The sequence below is a fragment of the Anabas testudineus genome, chromosome 6, assembly GCF_900324465.2.
Source record: "Anabas testudineus chromosome 6, fAnaTes1.2, whole genome shotgun sequence".
Classification (NCBI taxonomy): Eukaryota; Metazoa; Chordata; class Actinopteri; order Anabantiformes; family Anabantidae; genus Anabas; species Anabas testudineus.
The window spans coordinates 2,290,010-2,308,774 of NC_046615.1; the positions used below are offsets into that span (position 1 = coordinate 2,290,010).

At 39.5% G+C, this 18,765-nt stretch overlaps 1 protein-coding gene across 2 annotated transcripts in view; it reads right to left on the reverse strand.

The window, feature by feature from the left end:
• wwp2 (WW domain containing E3 ubiquitin protein ligase 2) overlaps positions 1-18,765 on the reverse strand; it is a 46,897-nt gene that overhangs the window by 16,438 nt on the left and 11,694 nt on the right. For both annotated transcript variants that reach the window (XM_026364958.1, XM_026364957.1), the window contains exons 6-10: positions 16,678-16,756; positions 13,498-13,661; positions 12,792-13,044; positions 11,127-11,216; positions 4,689-4,863 (exon numbers count right to left, since the gene is read on the reverse strand). In XM_026364958.1, coding sequence (XP_026220743.1) covers positions 4,689-4,863; positions 11,127-11,216; positions 12,792-13,044; positions 13,498-13,661; positions 16,678-16,756 — 761 coding nt within the window. The remainder of the gene's footprint in view (positions 1-4,688; positions 4,864-11,126; positions 11,217-12,791; positions 13,045-13,497; positions 13,662-16,677; positions 16,757-18,765) is intronic.

The following is an 18,765-nucleotide window of genomic DNA, read 5'->3' on the forward strand; positions in this document are numbered from 1 at the left end:
GGAAAGAAAAAGGCACAAGTTATTTGAAAAGAGTGTTATGTACAAAAGGTGGATTTTAGAGAATGAGGGTTGGGAAAGGAGGTGAATGAAGGAATATAGGTAAAGCAAAGGAAGACTAGTAGGAAAGGAAAGGAAGGAGAAATGGGAGAGCCGGAAATAACAGTTAATGACTCTTAGGCTGCACTCTCTGGGGTTCCTAACGAGCTGCAATTACTCTGCAAACACGCAAACACGCACACACACACACACACACACACACACACACACACACACACACACACACACACACACACACACACACACACACACACACACGCGCGCGCTCGAACACACAATGGCAGACCAGCTAAAAGGTATCTTCCAAGAATCTGTGTGAAACTAATGTATAAAAACTCAATGCATGCACACTCATGCTCATTTGCACTGGCATAATTCTACACTGGGAACATATGTGTGTGTATGCATATACACGTGCAATTATTACGGTGCCATGGTCATTTAAGACTAGCCTCTTGACCCTCTTTAGTTGTCAGGTGCTACAAAAAAAATGTGGCACCTCACCTCAACATTACAGTTCTGTGAACACATCTGCTCAAACACACACACGAGACAAGCACTCGATTCAACAGTAGGGACCTACACATAGTACACAGAAAAGGAAACTGTCATAATTTCTGATGACAACAGAAGAAGATGAATGAGTGTCTGAGATATTTTGGAGTAATGCCTTTTTATAGTGCATTCACACTCAACGAAAGTTAGGAGGACGACAGAGAATGTGATCACATTTAAACTATGAGCCCTTTTGTGTGTGTTTTCTTGTTCACACACACTGGGGCCATAAATAGTCACTGCTATCAGCAGTGTGGGCATTCCAAGACTGAGCAGTGTACTATCAACATGCAGGGCAGACCTGCCTATTGGCTTTTCTCACACACACTGAGGGAGAGGAGGGAGCTAGGAACGCTACCAGCTCACACTAATCCTACGTCAACAGAGTGTGCATGGTGTCTCCTTGGGTTACATCAAAGCCTGAATTAATCCTACCATAGCTATTAATTAAATTTTTTATTTGTTCAGGTATTTCATCAATTTGACATTGATGACACTCTGCTTAGTCCGACAGAATCTCTTAATTGTAGACAATGAGCATAAGGTCTAATTTTTTTTTCGGTTTTCAACGCAAAAATGTACATACGTAATCCATAATATTTGGTTTAATATTCTTTAGCCAATTTCACTTTTAGAAAAAGCTTCTGGCAAAATTCTGTCTGATATTTGACCTCTCTTCCTGGCACAATTGATAAAGTTCAGTTAAATTTGTTTGCTTTATGGCACAATTCTGACTGCAGCACTGGTGATGTATTGTACAATTAGTTTAGGTCAGAACTATGGGAAGGTAATTCCAAAAGCCTGCATTATCCATTTTACAACCAGCTTTGATGTATGTTTTGAAGTCATTATTTGCTGTTGGGTGTTGAAGTTATGTTCCACATGATTCTACCAACAGCGTGCTCAACAGAAGGTGTTCTTGAGGTTGAATATCTCATCTAATACCTCTGGTCATTGTGGCAAAACACCTAAAATTTAGTCCCATTTGATCATCAAACTTTCCTTTAGAAGCATTTTCTTTGTGCATGTGGTCTGCTGCCAACTCAAGTCGGGCTTGAAGGTGTCGATTTTGGAGCTGCAGTGTCTTTTTTGGACGACAGCCTTTCAATCCATGGTGGTGATGTAAAACCTGCTTGACAGTGGACTGTAAGGTTGAGGGTTGCTAGTTTGTTCCACAGCATCTGAACTAGCTCCACTCAGTGGAGATTTGATTTTCTTCTCTTGTATTTAGGTATAATTACTGATGATGTGCACTCAACTTCTAATTAAAAAAGCCAAAGCCTTTAGGAACCTAGCCAAAAGCAAGTATCATTTAACTATTTACGTGCTATTTGATAAGCAAGTGAAATAAGCAATTGTGGGAGAGAAAGCAGTGGAAGATGTAGTAGTAGTATAATGTAGTTACTGCTGTTTGTTTGTTTCAGTTCTTTGCTGGAAGACACACCTGAAAGTACCTGAAATTCACATTTAGAATCACTTCTTGTGTAGCGGCAAAGTTTAAATCCACCAAACAAGGAGCTGTCCTGTAGTGCTAAATGTGGCACGGCAGATAGACAATATCCATATTTTGTTCAGTATTCTAAAAGCACTTAGATCTAATGCTGATCTTTAATAAAGGAGAAATTACACTGCCTGGCCAAAAAAAAGTCACACACTAATATTTCTTGGACCACCTGTTGCTTTTATTGTATTGTATTGTATTGTGTGGGTTTGTATAAGCTCATCCAGTATCACCACATTTACTTCTTTCCAGAGTTAAGTTTTTTTTTTTTTTACAGAGAATTCATATTGACAATGGGATTCGACACCAGCATTAGGGCTTCTCCAGTACATCCCAGAGATTCTCAAAAGGGTTAAGAGCTGGAGTCTGAGGTGGCCAACCCATGTGTGAAAATGACACTCGTGCCCTTTGAATGACCTTTTAAGCTCAGTGAATACTGGCATTGTAATCTTCTGGGATAATGGCATTGTCTGCCATCATAAAACAAAAAAAACATTAATGGAAGAACCTTCATTCATTGCATTCAGGTAGTCGGATGGCCTCACTGTGTTGCCAGCTAAAAAAACCAAACATCATTTCATTGTTTATGCAAAGGAAGACTCTTACATATTTGCTTAGGGAAATCCAGGTGGGGACTTTTATTGGCCAGGCAGTGTACATCTGCTAAATGGACTCATTTTAGTAACATTAATAACATTGGTGTTACAATCAACCGGAGGAATAGTAATACCAAATGTATCACTTGCCAAGATATAGGGTAAGTGCCAGTGGACAATAAACACAACCTTTATATTAACTCGGTACGCACCAATCTGATATTAATATCAGATACTGCCTAAATAGCTCGATCAGGTGTTGGATAAAGTGGCCGATCTCTCCCTTTTTACTTTAGTTCTCTGTTTGTGATGTGTCTAGCAGTTGAGTCTGCCCTTGTAATATTTACCGTATCCATGTCTTCAAAAAACATCTCTCTAGTACACAAGAAGAAATACTGCAAAGTTAGGAAAGTGGAAGCCTTCATTGTCATCCACACAGCAAGGTACACAGTTTACTAATTCAACAATTTGATCAGATCGGTTTCAGGCAATGAGTGATATGCAAAGTGCAGGTATTGGTGTAGGGATTTAAAAAGTCAGATTGGTGCATCTTTACTTGTTATGATGCCATCCTGAAAGTGCTGTTCAGTGGCAACTGGACTGGGTTTTAGTCCAGTTAAGACATGTCCAGTGGCATAACCATGACTTGGACCACTGAGAATCTTCACAGACACTTGTTATGATGTTTATCTCTTTCTCTGTTGCATTAATGTTAATGTTATTTAAATTTTCAACAATTGTCTCAACTATAATTCAGGAAAATATTGTACTTTTACTCAAATGCATTTATTTTTTACAGCTTTAACAACAGTTGCTTTTTGCTGATGTATATAGCAGTACATGACATGACTAAAATCAGCTTTAAGAACTGCCTGTTCTTCTCACAATGTCTGAAGGTAACAAAGAAAAAAAATCATCACCTTAAATCTCAAGAGAGTTTGTCAAACAAATCCAGGCTACAGGCAGGCAGACAATGTAAGACAATATCTGGAATTATCAATATGTGGAAAAACAAGCTGGGTGGATGGAATGGAGCACCCCGGTAGCTGAATGGTTAGAGAGCATGCCATTTAACTGCAGTGCACCGGATCGGGCTGGGTCACCCCCATTCTTTTTTACCAAATTCTCCTGTCTATTACTTAAAGATATGTTAAATATTAAATATTTCCTCTAAAATCTGTCAAATATAGGCAAAAAAGCCAAAGGATAAATGTACATGATGCCTTCTGACTGTTGAGTCAACTAACTGCACTATGTCACATAGAGCAAAAAAAAAAAAAAAACATGTTTTCAGGTCTGTGGTGCATTTATGGCAATGACAGTAAAAATCATGTTTTATATATATATTTTTTTTTATCAAACCTGTGTAACTATGTAATCTGAGGGGAAATGTTGTCACTTATAGTAATGAACCCACAAATAATAATTAGCAAGTATGCAATTCATTTTCACTGAGGGGGTGTTTTAGAATTATTCAGCTGAGTGTTTTGGTTTTATGCCCAGAGATGTTATTTTCTTCAAAATCACCACTCCTGTCTAGCTCATAAAAAAGTCCAACCCCCCCAAAAAAAAAAAAAAAATCTCTGACCGTACTTTCCAAAGACACACACTACAGCTACATTTCTGTAGCTTGCAGGAAGTGGTCATTTAGTTTGTTGTGTTGAGTTCTGCCCTTACAGCGGCGCTTGAAAGTTTCAGAATCCTTTAGCTTTCTTTAATTTCTTAATATTTAGATATGAAATACACAAAATACAGTAATAGTGTGGCACAGCTAGGACAGGAGGAGCTTAGAAGAAGAGTTGTTGATGCTAACCACGCCAAAAAGGGTTACAAAAAAATCTCTTAAGACTTTGGACTAGACCGGCCGAAGTCAGCCAGATCCTTTGTTCGAGCTTCTACAAACCTGTGTCGTTAAGTTATAACTAACAGTGTGTCCTGTGCACATAAATCTGGCCATACCATAAAGGTATCTGAAGTACCTGGTAGAGAAAGCGCTGGCTGAACTGGTGCATGGCGCCCTGCAGCTGGCTGCGCTGGCTCTGCCACTGCTGGTAGTTGCGCACCGACTCGGCCGTGGGCCTCTGCCATGTGGTGGTTCTGGTGTTGTGGTCCACATAGTAGAATCTGCCCCGCTGGTCCACTCGTTTCTCCCAGCTGGATGGGAGACAAATAGCAGGGATGAGTGGAGGGAGTGGGGGTGAGGTTGGAAATTAAGAGAGGCTGTGGCTTTCAACAACATCTTTATTGAGCATATCAAGAGTGGGCGGCTGCATTAAAAAGCTACGCTACTGAGAGTAAAGAAACAAAGACAAGAAAAGGAAAGAAAACAGGAAGAGGAGGGAGGCAGAGAGTGGGAGGCATACAGAAGTAGATATGTAAAGACGCTGGAAAAACCCTTTTAACAATATAAATACACTTAATAAATTCTGCACTTGCTTGAAGGTTTAGATTTTTAATCCTTTCTCAAGACTTGCACATGTTAAACAAGGTTATAAATCTCCTAAAAGTCTGAACAAAGCTGATTGACTATATTAGTAAGGACTAAATTATTAATGGTACCTTATCAAGGTTCAGCTTCAGACGTCACACAGTTTATTATTCAAGACAACGTCAGCTTCCCATTACAAAGACGAGAGAAAACAGTGAAAGATGCCAGGCATGTAAGTGACAATAACCACGTGTTTGCTGCTGCCATTACTCAGACGTCTGTGTATGTCCTAATCTTCCCATGAGAAAGGCCGTCTGGACATGGACTGAGATACAAATGGACCACAGAAAAACACACACACATGAACATACACAACCATATGAAGAGTTGTGTTCTCTAGGCTCAGCAGGACTGACTGTTGTTCTGTGGCTATTCTCATATCTCCGACTTAAGCGATACAACATTTGAAAGACAAAACAGTACTCACTTCAGTATACATAAAAAACATGCAAATACCAACACACATACTGAGAGAGAGAGAGAGAGAGAGAATAAATACTCATAAGGACTATAACAGAACTTTACCTTTCATAACTAGCTGCAGTATCTCTATGAACCTCTTTCTCTTTGGTTTGGTCTTTATTTTTCTACAGTGGTCAAACTGTTTGGTCTCCACTGCACTCAGGATAAAAAACAGCTACTGGCATGAACATGTGAAGCTGTATAACAAATTCCTGCCCAAATCCTCAACAGTGAACTTTTACCAGTCCACAGCTCAGGTTTTCTAAATTCCCTCGCCTGATTTGTAACACACTTCTGAAAGCTTCATGGTGCTCACATGGCTCACATATACAACAAGATTTTACAGGAATGGTGGGAGGCTGAAGAACACACACACGCACACACACACACACACACACACACACACACTATAAATTGGTATGACTGTAATGAGAGGACTATTAGTTTGCTCTGCGCTCCCAGTGGTCCTCTAAATAGACTCCCTTTTGTCGCACTGAAAGGTATTAATGCAAACTCTCTCACTCTCTCTCTCTCTCTCTCTCTCACACACACACACGGCATTCAGTGTACAGGAGACGACAGCATGAAACATAGGAGTTAAATATTGAGCAGTTCAGAGAATTCAGAGTACTGGAACAATTTAAGGTCCATTTATAGTAATGAAATAACTTTGAAGAAACAAAGTAAGTCCGTGATGCGGTTCTACGAGCAAAATTCAAACTTTGAGAATTCTACCTACCAGAGACCCACCAACTCCAACAGAAAAAAAAGTCTCACCTCCCTCTAACCAGTCAGAGAAAGTCAAACCCTGTGCAGCACATCCTGACACAGAGGGTACCCTGCACGTATCTACAGCACACCTTGGGTTTTGACTGTGTATGTATGCGAGTGTTTGTTTGCTAGTGTTTTAAGATTTATTTCAGCATTTGATATTATATGTACAACAGTTCAAGATTCATTTGTAAAACCTCACTCGTACTTAGACTGCTTATTCCCTGTAGATCGTTCTGAATTAACTTCAGTAAGAAATTTATCTAAACCATCAACATGTTTCGTAGATCCCATCCCAACTAGACTCCTCAAAGATGTTTTACCTTTGATCAGCACGTCCATATTAGATTGGATCAATATATCTACAAACAGGCTACCCACCACAGGCTTTAATGTTGCAATCTGCCCTTTATCTCTAAAATTCTTGAAAAGGTAGTTTCACAGCAATTAGGTAATCACCTGCGCAGGAATAGTTTGTATAAAGATTCCTAGTCAGGATTTAGAGTACATCATAGTACAGAAACAGCATTGGTAAAGGTCACTAATGATCTTCTATTAGCATCAGACAATGGACTACTCTCTATACTCGCCTTGTTAGATCTTAGTGCTGCATTAGGCAATATTATTAGGAAACACTATAAATTTCCATTGCTATGCAGATGATACCCTACTATATATATATCTATGAGAGCAGAAGAAACTAGTCAATTAGTCAAACTTCAGGAATGCCTAAGAGACATAAAGGCCTGGATGTCCTCTAATTTCCTTCTCCTAAATTCAGACAAGACAGAGGTTATTTTATTTGGTCCTAAAAATCTCAGAGACACTATGTCTAATCATGTTCTCACCCTTGATGACTTAGTATTGGCCTCAAGTAATACTGTAAGGAATCTCGGAGTTATCTTTGACCAGGATATCTCCTTCACCTTACACATCAAAGATATCTCTAGAACTGCCTTTTTTCCACCTGAGGAATATTGCTAAAAATAGGAGCATCCTGTCCCAAAGTGATGCTGAAAAACTAGTCCATGCATTTGTTACTTCCAGACTGGACTATTGTATTTCATTATTAATAGTTTGTCCCAATAACTCATTAAAGAGCCTCCAGTTAATCCAAAATGCTGCAGCCAGAGTTCTGACTGGAATTAGCAAGACAGATCATATTTCTCCTACTGTACGTTAGCTTCTCTTCCCTGTAAAATCCAGAGTTTAAAACACTTCTCCTCAAATTTAAACCACCTAATAATCAGGCTCCATCTTATCTCAAAGAACTCATAGTTCCATATTTTCCAAGCAGAACTCTCCGTTCTCAGACTGCAGGTTTACTTGTGGTTCCTAGAGTTTCCAAATGTAGAATGGGAGGCAGAGGCTTTAGCTATCAAGCTCCTCTCCTGTGCAACCAGCTCAGCTCAGTTCAGTTCAGGTTCAGGAGGCAGACACCCTCTCTACATTTAATACTAGACTTAAAACTTAACTTTTTTTTTCATAAAGCTTATAGTTAGAGATGGCAAAGTAATAAGTAATAACAGCTTGAACCACATTCTGCTGTAGCTGTGGAATAGACCTCTACAATGTACAAGGGGAACTGTGAACCATTCATCCTTAGAGAACTGCTTGAGCTCAAGCATATTTTTTTTATGTCTCGGCTCTCTTGTGATCATTCCACAGCATCTTTGTTGGGCTGAGATCTGGGCCACTGCAAAAAGCAGATATTTATTTCCAAGTTGTGTTTTGTTTTTTAAGTTATTGTGTCAATCACACAACTTCTTCTGATGGAAGTGGACATGGAAATTAATTTCCCCCCTCAAAAATGATGCTCAATCCACCATACGTCACTAAATGCAGTACTGCATGTTCTTCCAAAACAATTCAGCCTTAGTTTTTATCAGTATGCAAAACATTTTCCCACTAGTGCAGTGGCATGCCAAGGTACTCTTTGAAAAGATTCAGGCATTCAGTGACGCTGGGATGTTTTGGAGAGCAGCAGCCTTCTCTGTGGTGTCCTGCCAGTTCAATGTTTTGCGCACGGCTGACTCATGAACAGAGATGTTAACCAGCTCTAACGTTTCCTCCAGCTGTTACGGTTCTTTTCTACCTCACTGAGGATTTTGAGTTGAGTCAGTAAGTGCACCCACTACTCTAGGGAGTAGCCACAATATTAAATCAACTCCATTTACAGAGAATTGGTCTAACTGTGAGACTACTCTGAATCCCTTTCCAGATTTATGCAAATCAACAGTTCCTGGCCACAGGCTTCTAAGATTTTTCACTGAGGCTTGGTACATGTCAGAAGATGCTTCTTGTAAACAGCAAACTAAGTGTTTGAGTGGTTTGTTTTTTTTGGACTTGGACTTGACTTGATTGATTTTATACAAAATTTGACTATGATTTTATAAAATCAGAGTAGCTCAACCTATCTTTTCCAACCTACAATTGATCATGTATTCAGTTTTCTTGCTGATGGCTTTCTAGCATCACGCTTACATGATGAGCTTTTGGTTCCTTTAGAAGGGAAAACTCTTCTCTTGTGGTCAGAAGTCAGGAGCTGGTGGATTTCAATGTCTTATTCAAAGACACTTCAGCAGCGTGGATGATTACAAACACAGGGAGTTATTTGGTTAAGGGAATAGTCGCTCTTACCACTATGCCTCTGAGCTTACTTTAAAAGACAGAAAAACACTGTTCTCTCTCTGATATTAGCACTAGCTAGTTATTTACTGGAGCCAGAGAAAATCCCAGAGCCCACAGTGGCCTGTCTGACAGTCTCTACTTAGTTCTGCTATCTGATTTTAACTTTCTTACCAGTCATGCAATTAACTACTCCATGTGTTTCTTGGAACTAGAAGTGTACAGTATCCTCACCATGGACTATATTAAGATTATACAGTATATCGTTGTGCATTTTTTTTTGGGACAGTATCATGATTGGATATAACTGGTATAACGTTATAAAAAGGTTTTGTTAAAAGATGTGTTGTATATAATGACTTTGTGCCAAACTGTAGATGAGAATTGACAGTTCCAAAATAACATTTCTTCTCAAAGGAAGTCTTTCACCATCTACAGTGCATCATAATGAGAAAAGAAAAGAAATCTCAGTGCATAAAAGCCATAGGGGGGAAATGATGTTAAATGTGTGTGATCTTCGAGCCCTCAAGCAGCAGATGGGAAACTGTCATGTTACTGCTACAGTGATGAACAAAGCCTCATGGTCTCATGAATACTTTGAAAGACTTCATACAGTTTGCCACTAGATCCAGAAATGCACCCTGAAACTCCACCCAAGTAGGAAGCCAGACATCAATGCTTAACAAACCTTTGAGTTTGTTGGAAATAATGTGACCAAAGTGGCACTATTTGAAAATAAATAAACAAATAAATAAAACAAAAAGCTGAAAGTCCTTATACTGCAGTTATGCCTTAGGCTACAGATCCTCTTTTCCATCTCTGTTGTCTGGACCAATCTTTTTTCCCCTTTTTGTTAATTTATACAAATTATTAGTACTGCTGTTTGGCTGTAACAAACTAACCCTGTAACAGGGTTTTACTTGGTATTGGACTAGAAACTAGTTTAAGTGGCTTGTAAGGTAGCATTTGAAAACAGACAATAAAGCTTATTTTTTACTTTTTACAGTTTTTATTTTATTATTCAAATTATTCTTTGGTTGGGTTGTTAATAACACATTTTCGAACACATATTTATTACCATTTTATATGCTCAACCAAAAACTAACCATTTAAAGAAGAACTGTTTAGTCAGAATGGAACCATTGATGTAGTGAAATATAACAAAATGTTTCTTGTTTTTTACCAATTAAAAGTATAAAGTTAACAATAAATCAGTGCAGACAAGCACAGATTCAGGTAACCTCACCGTTTCCTTTGAATAAAGACGGCACTATTGTCCTACAAAAAGAAAAAATGTTACACTGTGCTGCAACTCTAAAAGAACATATTGGTTCAGCACAAAATGCATCACTATTTACAAACTCTGCAGTGTATCTGACAAAGAGCAGTGTGACTCAGTCATTCAGTCTGGCTTCGGATGGCTTTCATTATTTCAACTTCCAAACCTACATTGCCTAACTCCCCCCAACCTCTAAACAGTTCCTGGTGTGTACATCTGGAGTGCTACCCCGGCATTAGCCTGCTAATTGATCCTCGGAAGGGCCGTGGCGGCCAGCAGCCAACACAGTGGTGGATGGAAGTACATGTGGCACTAAGAAAGGACTTTTGTTCTCATGCTCTCGTTCCTTGTATGGAAAAATGGGGTTGGGGGTTTGGGGAGAGGTGGGGGTGACCTTTTACTAAAAGCAGCCTCTCTTTCTCTCCGTCAGCCAGTCACACACACTGTGAAAATCAACAAATAATAGGCAGGCTTATTCACTCTTGTTAACACTGTGTACAAAAAGAGGGAGATTTATGATTTACTTGGATGATTTATGATCAGTAACAATGTATGTTGTTCTAACTGAGAACAAATAAACAGGCAACAAGAGGCCTTGGTCTAGCAGCTGACAAGACTGAGGCTGAATGGACGCATTTCTTTATGCATATCATGTAAAATAAAATCACCATCACTTCACCATATCAGACAGTGACACTGTGTAATTGTGAGTCTAAACTTGTCTAACCCTAGCTTCTGTCAGACAGTCAAAGCATGAATACAAAAACATAGAAAACGTAACACGCCTACCCTGGTGGCAGTGGTCTCTCCCAGGTTGTGGTTTTGGTGTTGTGGTCGACGTAGTATACTCTTCCATGAGGCAACACCCTCTGCTCCCAGCTAAACAGACAGAGAGAGAAAAGCAAGTACGCATGTTACAAGCATCTGCTTTCTAAGGTTTCACAATCAATCACAACAGACAAACATAGAGGAAAGACAGTATATACCTGCTCAGTAAATAAAAGTGTATCTAAGAAAGACGGAGAAGTGGATTGATGCAATGAACCCATAGGAAAACACAAGCTCTCTTAACATCACCTAATAATCCTGTAATCATACACTAACTCAAGTTGTTTAGTACTATATCATTTACTTAAGTAACAGTATCAGCATCAGAAATAATAGTTAACAATTCAAACTTGATTCAAACTCCTGCAATCAAAATGTTACAGGAGTACAAAAGTGTTACCTCAAAAAAACTTGAATTAGCAGAAAGTACTCTGTATGCAGGTATGTATCACTAAATATGATATTGTTCACAATTATCACAATTACAGATTATTGTGTTAATCACTTAAATGTTGCAGCAGGTTATGATGGAGCAGATTTTATCAACCCAGTACACAGGTCTGAGGACTATGACCTCCTTACGCTTACCCTGCCTTTGCCTTGTACCTCACTTGTAGGTTGCTTTGGATAAAAGCATGTGCCAAATGTAATGTAAACCGCACACTGGGGATCAATAACATGTTATGATTGTACTTGTACTGTATTTTGTCTTATTAATCATATTCTAAAAAGCACAGTAACTAGTAACTATAGTTATTAAATAAATGTGGTGGAGTAAAAGTGCAGTATTCTGAAAGTACTCAGAAATGTAGTGAATCTTAAGTGTGAATTAATAAAAAATGGAAATCCCTCAAATTTGCACTTAAGTAAATGTCCTTTTTAAATTCTTAAACTGTTTGATAAAGTTACATTTACAATGTGTTTAATAAGAAACTTACAGGCCCAAGAAGGAATGTAACAAGTATATACTGTATGAAAACAGAGGAAATTTAACACTTTCAATTTGGATAGTCTCTTCACCATCTATTAAACTTGGCATTGTAAAAAAACAGACAATAAGTTCTTCTAACTTGGCACAAGACCTGTCTGGAGATTGATTTCAGTGACTGATCAGACAGTGTGAAGGACACTGCATGAAGTCAGCCTCTAACAATGATGTCTGTGGAGGAGACTGTAATACTTTGCCAAAGAACGTGAAACAAAGCCTGATGAATATTGGCAGCACATTCTTTGGTCATATGAAACCAAAATGAATGAGTCTGGATTTGATGAGGGTCTAGAATGTTTATTGTGGAACTGGCCAGTTCTACCACAGTCACTGCATAGTGCTGAGAATAAAACTGCTGCTGATACACAAATACTGAATGAAAGGACAACTCAAGTCGCAAGAAACCTCTTCTTCAGGAAACTTCTCCAACTATACAATGATTCAAAACAAAGTAAGTTTTTCACATGACCTGACCAAACATGCCCGCAGACTTGATTCCAGCAGAGAACACTTTGGAGTATTTTACAGAAGAGAGTAACAAACCTACCTTTAGCAAGTGTTAATTAAACTCAGGTGCTTTACATTATAGGTTAAATTCTGGTCAGTTCTTAAGTGCTTCATCTTTTCGTGACTCTTACCCTGCCGGGAGCGAGTCTGTGCTGGCCTCTGCTGTGGTGCTGCTGCTGCTGCTGGCCTGCTCTGTGTTGGAAGTGGGGCTGGGGCTGGGCTCGGCCGGGGTGGCTGGAACCAGGGCATCCTGACCTGGAGAGGGGCTACTGCTGCTGCTGCTGGGGGCTGGTGACCGGCCTGATGGCGAGGATGGAGGAGGGGTGTGACGGGCCACACCCACACGACTGTTCTCCAGCCCGTTAGATGTCAACTCAGCTTTGTCTGACAGAGAGGCAAAAGGATGAGAAACGTGAAATGGTCGGATACGAGTGAGAAATATTTTCCGAAGGCCAGTTTCCACCACAGGAACTTTTCCTGAAGACCAGGAACCTTTTGAGAACTAAAGCCAAGTGATACTCTGTGTCAAATACCACGCAGCATTTCATACACCTGGCATTTCATTTTAAAAATCTGCTGCACATTGGCACTGATAAGGTTGCTGCTAACCACTGCTACATACTAGTGAGCTGTAAAAACAAACCGAGCGGACTGTAGGCTACTGTTATAAAATGACATAGTTGGACTCTACATAAGTCTGTGTGAGTAGTACCACACAATAATGTGGTTTTTGTTCACACTGCAGCAGTCTTTTAATCATTACATGCAGCTAATAAACAGATCTGAGTCAGGCTTGGTGTGTAACATTGTATTAAAGCTAGAGGACCTGTCGTATACCTGCACTGTTTCCTGGGCTTCCATGATTCTTGGAGGGCAGACGGTGCCCAGACAGGCCCGGATCTAGTGTCTGTTCCTCAGTCAGTTCCCCGTTAGTCAGAGAGCCCCCTCTGGAGCACCCTGGGGAGCCACCCTGCGAACCCCCCACTGAGTGCCTGTTACTCCTGTGGACAGGAAGAGAGGCATAAAGGGAGAGAGAGCGTGGTGTGGAGCAGGGGACAAAGTGAGAAAAAAGGAGATGAGATGGAAAGGCAGGAGGGAGGTGAACAGGAGGCGTGATGAATCCGATGAGAGAGAGGTGACAAAGAAACATCAAAATCTGCATTTACTGTATGGGAAGAATGTGACCTGTTGATTTAATGTGTAGTGTTCACCCAACAACTTATGATTAGACCTGCTGTTCCTGACTCAGGACCCCCGTATGAGTGTACACATGAGTGAAACCAGCACACAATAAAAACACACACACACACACACACGCAGGTGTCGATGTCGGCTACTTTTCCTCTCCGCAACCCCTAATATTTTCCTGATGCTAAATATAACTTTGCTTTTCCGACAAGAACTTTTATACAAAGAAAAGCATGTTGGCTTACTCTCCCCAGGACTAAGGAATGCTGAGGCCAAGCTTGGAGAGGCATCAACAGAAGAAGAGGACTAGGGGTGCGCTCGCTCGTTTGTTTGTCACAGTAAAGAGAGGCTGAAGTAGAGGAAGGAAGAAACAATTGACAGTGACAGTTGGCATGTATGTATGTATGTAGTGTGTACACTTAAGAATGTGTGTGTGGGAACAAGGCTCCTCGTCCTGGGACAACAGCAGACTTCCATCTCCGTCGGTGGCATCCGTACATACGCAACTGGATGGAGATGTCGACTGCTTCTCTATGACAGTGGCGGTTTAGGTTCTTGGCTGAACTGTGTTTAACGCCCCCCCAGCAATGTTTAGAGGGAAATACCATCTTACCCCATGCAACCCTGCCACAGAGCTTTGAAATAAACGCAGCCTGCCCCACTATTTATTATCCCACAAGCATTGTAGCCAGTGAGAGCAACATCTGAAACCACACTCTGGGAGGAATAACATGCTGGCTCTCTGCATAAGTGCTTCAGTTGACCATGCTGGCAGAGCCTTCCTTTACTCGATCCTTCTCTTATTCCTCTTCCATTTATTTTGAATACAATTACACCGTTGGGTTTATGATTTACTTATAAGTGCGTTTGCAAACAGTGTTTCGTAAAAAAAGGTTATTGTGCAATTATTGTCATTATTTCACCACAACGTCTAGAGAGACTTAAAACCAGCCACGTAGTGAACTGCATTTATTTTGACACCTACAAAGTTCATTTTCAATGTGTTCAGTATGTGTGTATGCGCTTGTCAGTGGTTTAAGACAAAAACTTAATTGAAGCGGGTTGAGGCCTATGCTTCAGCTCGACTTGTCCTATCATTGTAACATGTAAATGTGACATATGACGATTAAAGGCTTTCTCTAAAAATGATGACGTTATGTTACAGTACAAAAACCTCATAATCCTACATGTCACTGTGATCAGCAAAAAATAACCTCCAACCAGAGATTCTCCCAACACTCTTAAATAATATTCAGTTTCAGTGACAAGCAAAAAAAATTAAATGATCTCCAAATGTAAAGTCGCCCTTAGATTGTTATACATGCAGTTTACTGGTGCTTCTTGACCCAGACTACCTCAACCCTCTAAAACCAAAACAGAACAGAACAGGCTGCCAACACATATCCTGATTCTACAGAACAAACATCAGGGTATACACACAATACATCTGTGAACTGAACAAAAAGTGGACTGTGTACAAAGACAACTACACATTGGACCAAAGAATGGTTAAATTACAAGAAACGTGATGTTCTGGAATGGCCTTGTCAAGGTCCTGAACCTAGTCCAATGCAAATACTGTGGAAGGATATGAAGTAAGCAGTTCATGCAACCAACTGAGTTGCCCTGAGCTGAAGCTGTTCTGTGAAGAGCAAAGAACTAAAAATTGATAATGAGAAACCGTTACCAGAAAATATAGTTACAGTTATCACACCAGTTAAAGCGGGGGGAGTGTGTTCACATACGGTAGAGTAAATGACAGGGATGACAGCTGCTCTGTTAAAGCTATAGTAAATAGCTTTATTTGATTTTTTAATTTTTTATTTCTTTGTAGAAATACATTCCAAATTTAATCTTACTGTGGAGAGGTGCTGTCAACACTTCCTGTGAAGTCAGACTCAGAACAGTCTGGCAGCAGCGTAGGGATATTTGCTTGTAAAAAAAAAAAAAAAAAAAAAAAACATGCTTCAGTGAGGCTCCCCCTTCTAAACAATTGGAGAATTTCAGTGATTTCTGCTTGATTAATACTGTGAATTGACAATGACCAATAGCTAAAAGGCTTATCACAGCATAGAAGTTAGTAAAAGAGCATAGTAGAGCGGGGACAGTGAGGCCCCGGTGGGGCCAAGTCTCATGTTACCACTAGCTTAACTTTCATATTGTAGCTTTAAATATATCCACTGTTGCTACATAGATAGATTCCCTAAATGTTCATCTTTCATTTTAATATAATCTTCTATCTCTATACCAACCCATAGAAGTGGAAAAGTCTTCAACATTTACCGTAAATCTACTGTAGACTAAGATTTAAGTTACTCCAATCAAGATATAGATAAAAAGATATGGTGTGCTATTACATGTGAGAGCCACTGTATAGTTTTACAACATGTGTTTCAGTTATGTATTAATTTCCCACAATCTTTCAAATTGAATTGTGTCATTGTCATTAAACACAAACACACACTGATGAATCCAACTCATATTGCAGCCGCAAACTGTCTTAGAAGTTTAAAGCCAAACACACTGCTTCCTGTAGGCAATTGGCATTAAAATGCTATTAGCTCATCCTCTCCTTTGCAAATAATAACCTTTCCACACAGCTTGTGCAGATCTTCCATCACACAGAAAGATGGAATAGGCCACTATTTTAACTTCACCCAGATGACTGGAGACATGAGCATGAGAGCATGAGAAAACAACTGTATCATGTAAAACTTACATTGCATTCACTAGTAAGTGTATCACATTCAACTGTACCTCACATGTATTCATACGTAATGGATTAATAAAGTTCTTATCTCAAGTGAAAATGTGTGTCCGTGCGCTCACCTGCTGTGAGATCCAGTGCTACTAGGAGTCTCCTCACTCTGTGTTCGCCTCAGGTTGGGTCTGTCTGACTGAAGTATCTCTGCAGAGACACAACATTATCATTGACCAGACATAGATGACCAGCTTACTAATAGATAGTGTGTGTGCTACAAGAGTGATGCCAGTTGACACCGCACATGTTCACGTCAATGACCACCACTCACATAGTGCAGTGCAGATTTTTTTTCTGGTATGAAGAAGAAAAAAATACATTTGGATGTGATGATACAAAAATACTGCCCTCCATTCAATTTTTATTCTGTTAATTATCCTGCACCAAGTCAAAGCTGTGGATTAAATGTAAAGGCATAATCAGGCTTCAAAACTGCCACGTTTGCTTTTATATTCATACATTGAATATGAAAGTGATTTTTTTTATTTTTAATAAAGCTGCAAAGATTTACATTCTTTCACTTTGACATTGTGGGATATTTTTTATAAAAAAGATTTAAATGAATAATGAGGAAAATAATGAATTTATTCCATTTTGTGAGCAGTCTGTAACATAACAAAATGTGGTTAAGTTAAGCACTGCTAATACTTTCTTGATGCACTGTAGTTACCTCAAGACTAACACTCCCCCTCTCTCTATGCTTTTTTTTTCACATTACTGTCACACTTTACACACTAGCAAGGTTACTAGGCTTCTCAAGACTTAAAAGAATGAGACAGCGCTTAGACTCAGGCTTAGGCTACTTTGAGTTCCAGAATAATTAAACCCATATAGACTTAAAAGATGTGGAGATGGTAGTACAGTAAAGTTGGTGGTTTAATAGAGACCATTCATCCTTGTATGGAGTGTGCAGTCTGTTGATATGTGAGTGTGGTGGTATGCTGTCTCGGTGGTGTGAGGGAATGTGTGACTGCACAGCTCAGTCTCAACCACAAGCCTGTAACGTGCTTTTCATTAAAAATCACTTTCCCCTATAGACACAGGCAAATGCAGCAACTTCCCTTCCTATGTGGAAGACACTCACGCAGAAGCTGACCACCTAAAAAAGTGTGCATGTTTACGCAATTACATTTCCTTCTATCTAAAGTAAAGCAAACAGGTAATCTCTCACTGACTGACTCTCTCTGTCATACACACACATAGACATGGGAATAGAGCGCTGCTTTGTGGCTATGAAAGGGCTTCTTGTGAGCAGACCCGCTGGATATACAGAAAAATAAACAGTGGTCTTGAGGAGAAACCATTGTGTCATAGCGTGCTCATTGAGTTCATCACCCCCTCCCTCTTAATTACTGGTCTGGTGTGTGTCTGTTCGTGTGTAGATGTGAGTGTGTATGTAGATGTGTAAAACTGAATTTCCAGGCAGCGACAATCTTAAGATACAAAACAATGTCAACTACATTAGACTGAAAACAACAGAGGGCATGTTTTAGTTCAGCAGCTACTGTGAAAGGATCAGAAACAAGAGTAACTCCAGTTTTCTGAGTAGCAAAGCAGGATATCAAATGAATGCTGCAAAAGAGAACAAAGTACATTTTTAGATTTAGAACTCCAACTAAAAATGAAGAAAATAGTTTTCTGTTTATTTACAAATCAATTAATTATTAGATTATTAGCTGTTCTAGGAAGAATCTGACATGCTGTTATTTTATCAATAAATAGTTGGTTTCTAAACTGATTATTCACTGCACAACAATATACGTTTTATTGCGATAAGAAATTACATATACTATAATGGAGGACTGTGTCCATTGTTCTCCTAGTGTTCACAATTTAAAAGAGATCAAACCACAAATATCCTCTTCATTCAGCAGTAACTGTCAACTGTCTGGCAGTACGTCTGTCTCATACAGTTGGCATTTCTTTGGCACATATCCATGCAGAATCTAGCAAGACATGTACAGGACAATGAGTGTAGTTTTTGTGTGTGCTGTTGTGTATGTGTGTCTTTTGCTTCTGTGGGATTGTAAGCTGTGTCTATGTAAAGTCAGTAGCATCTAACATTTACATGGTGTGCCAATATTCCCAGAAATCTTCCTGCTCTGGCTTCTGTTTCTCCACATCTTTCAATACGAGTGTTTGTTTATGTAGCTCGC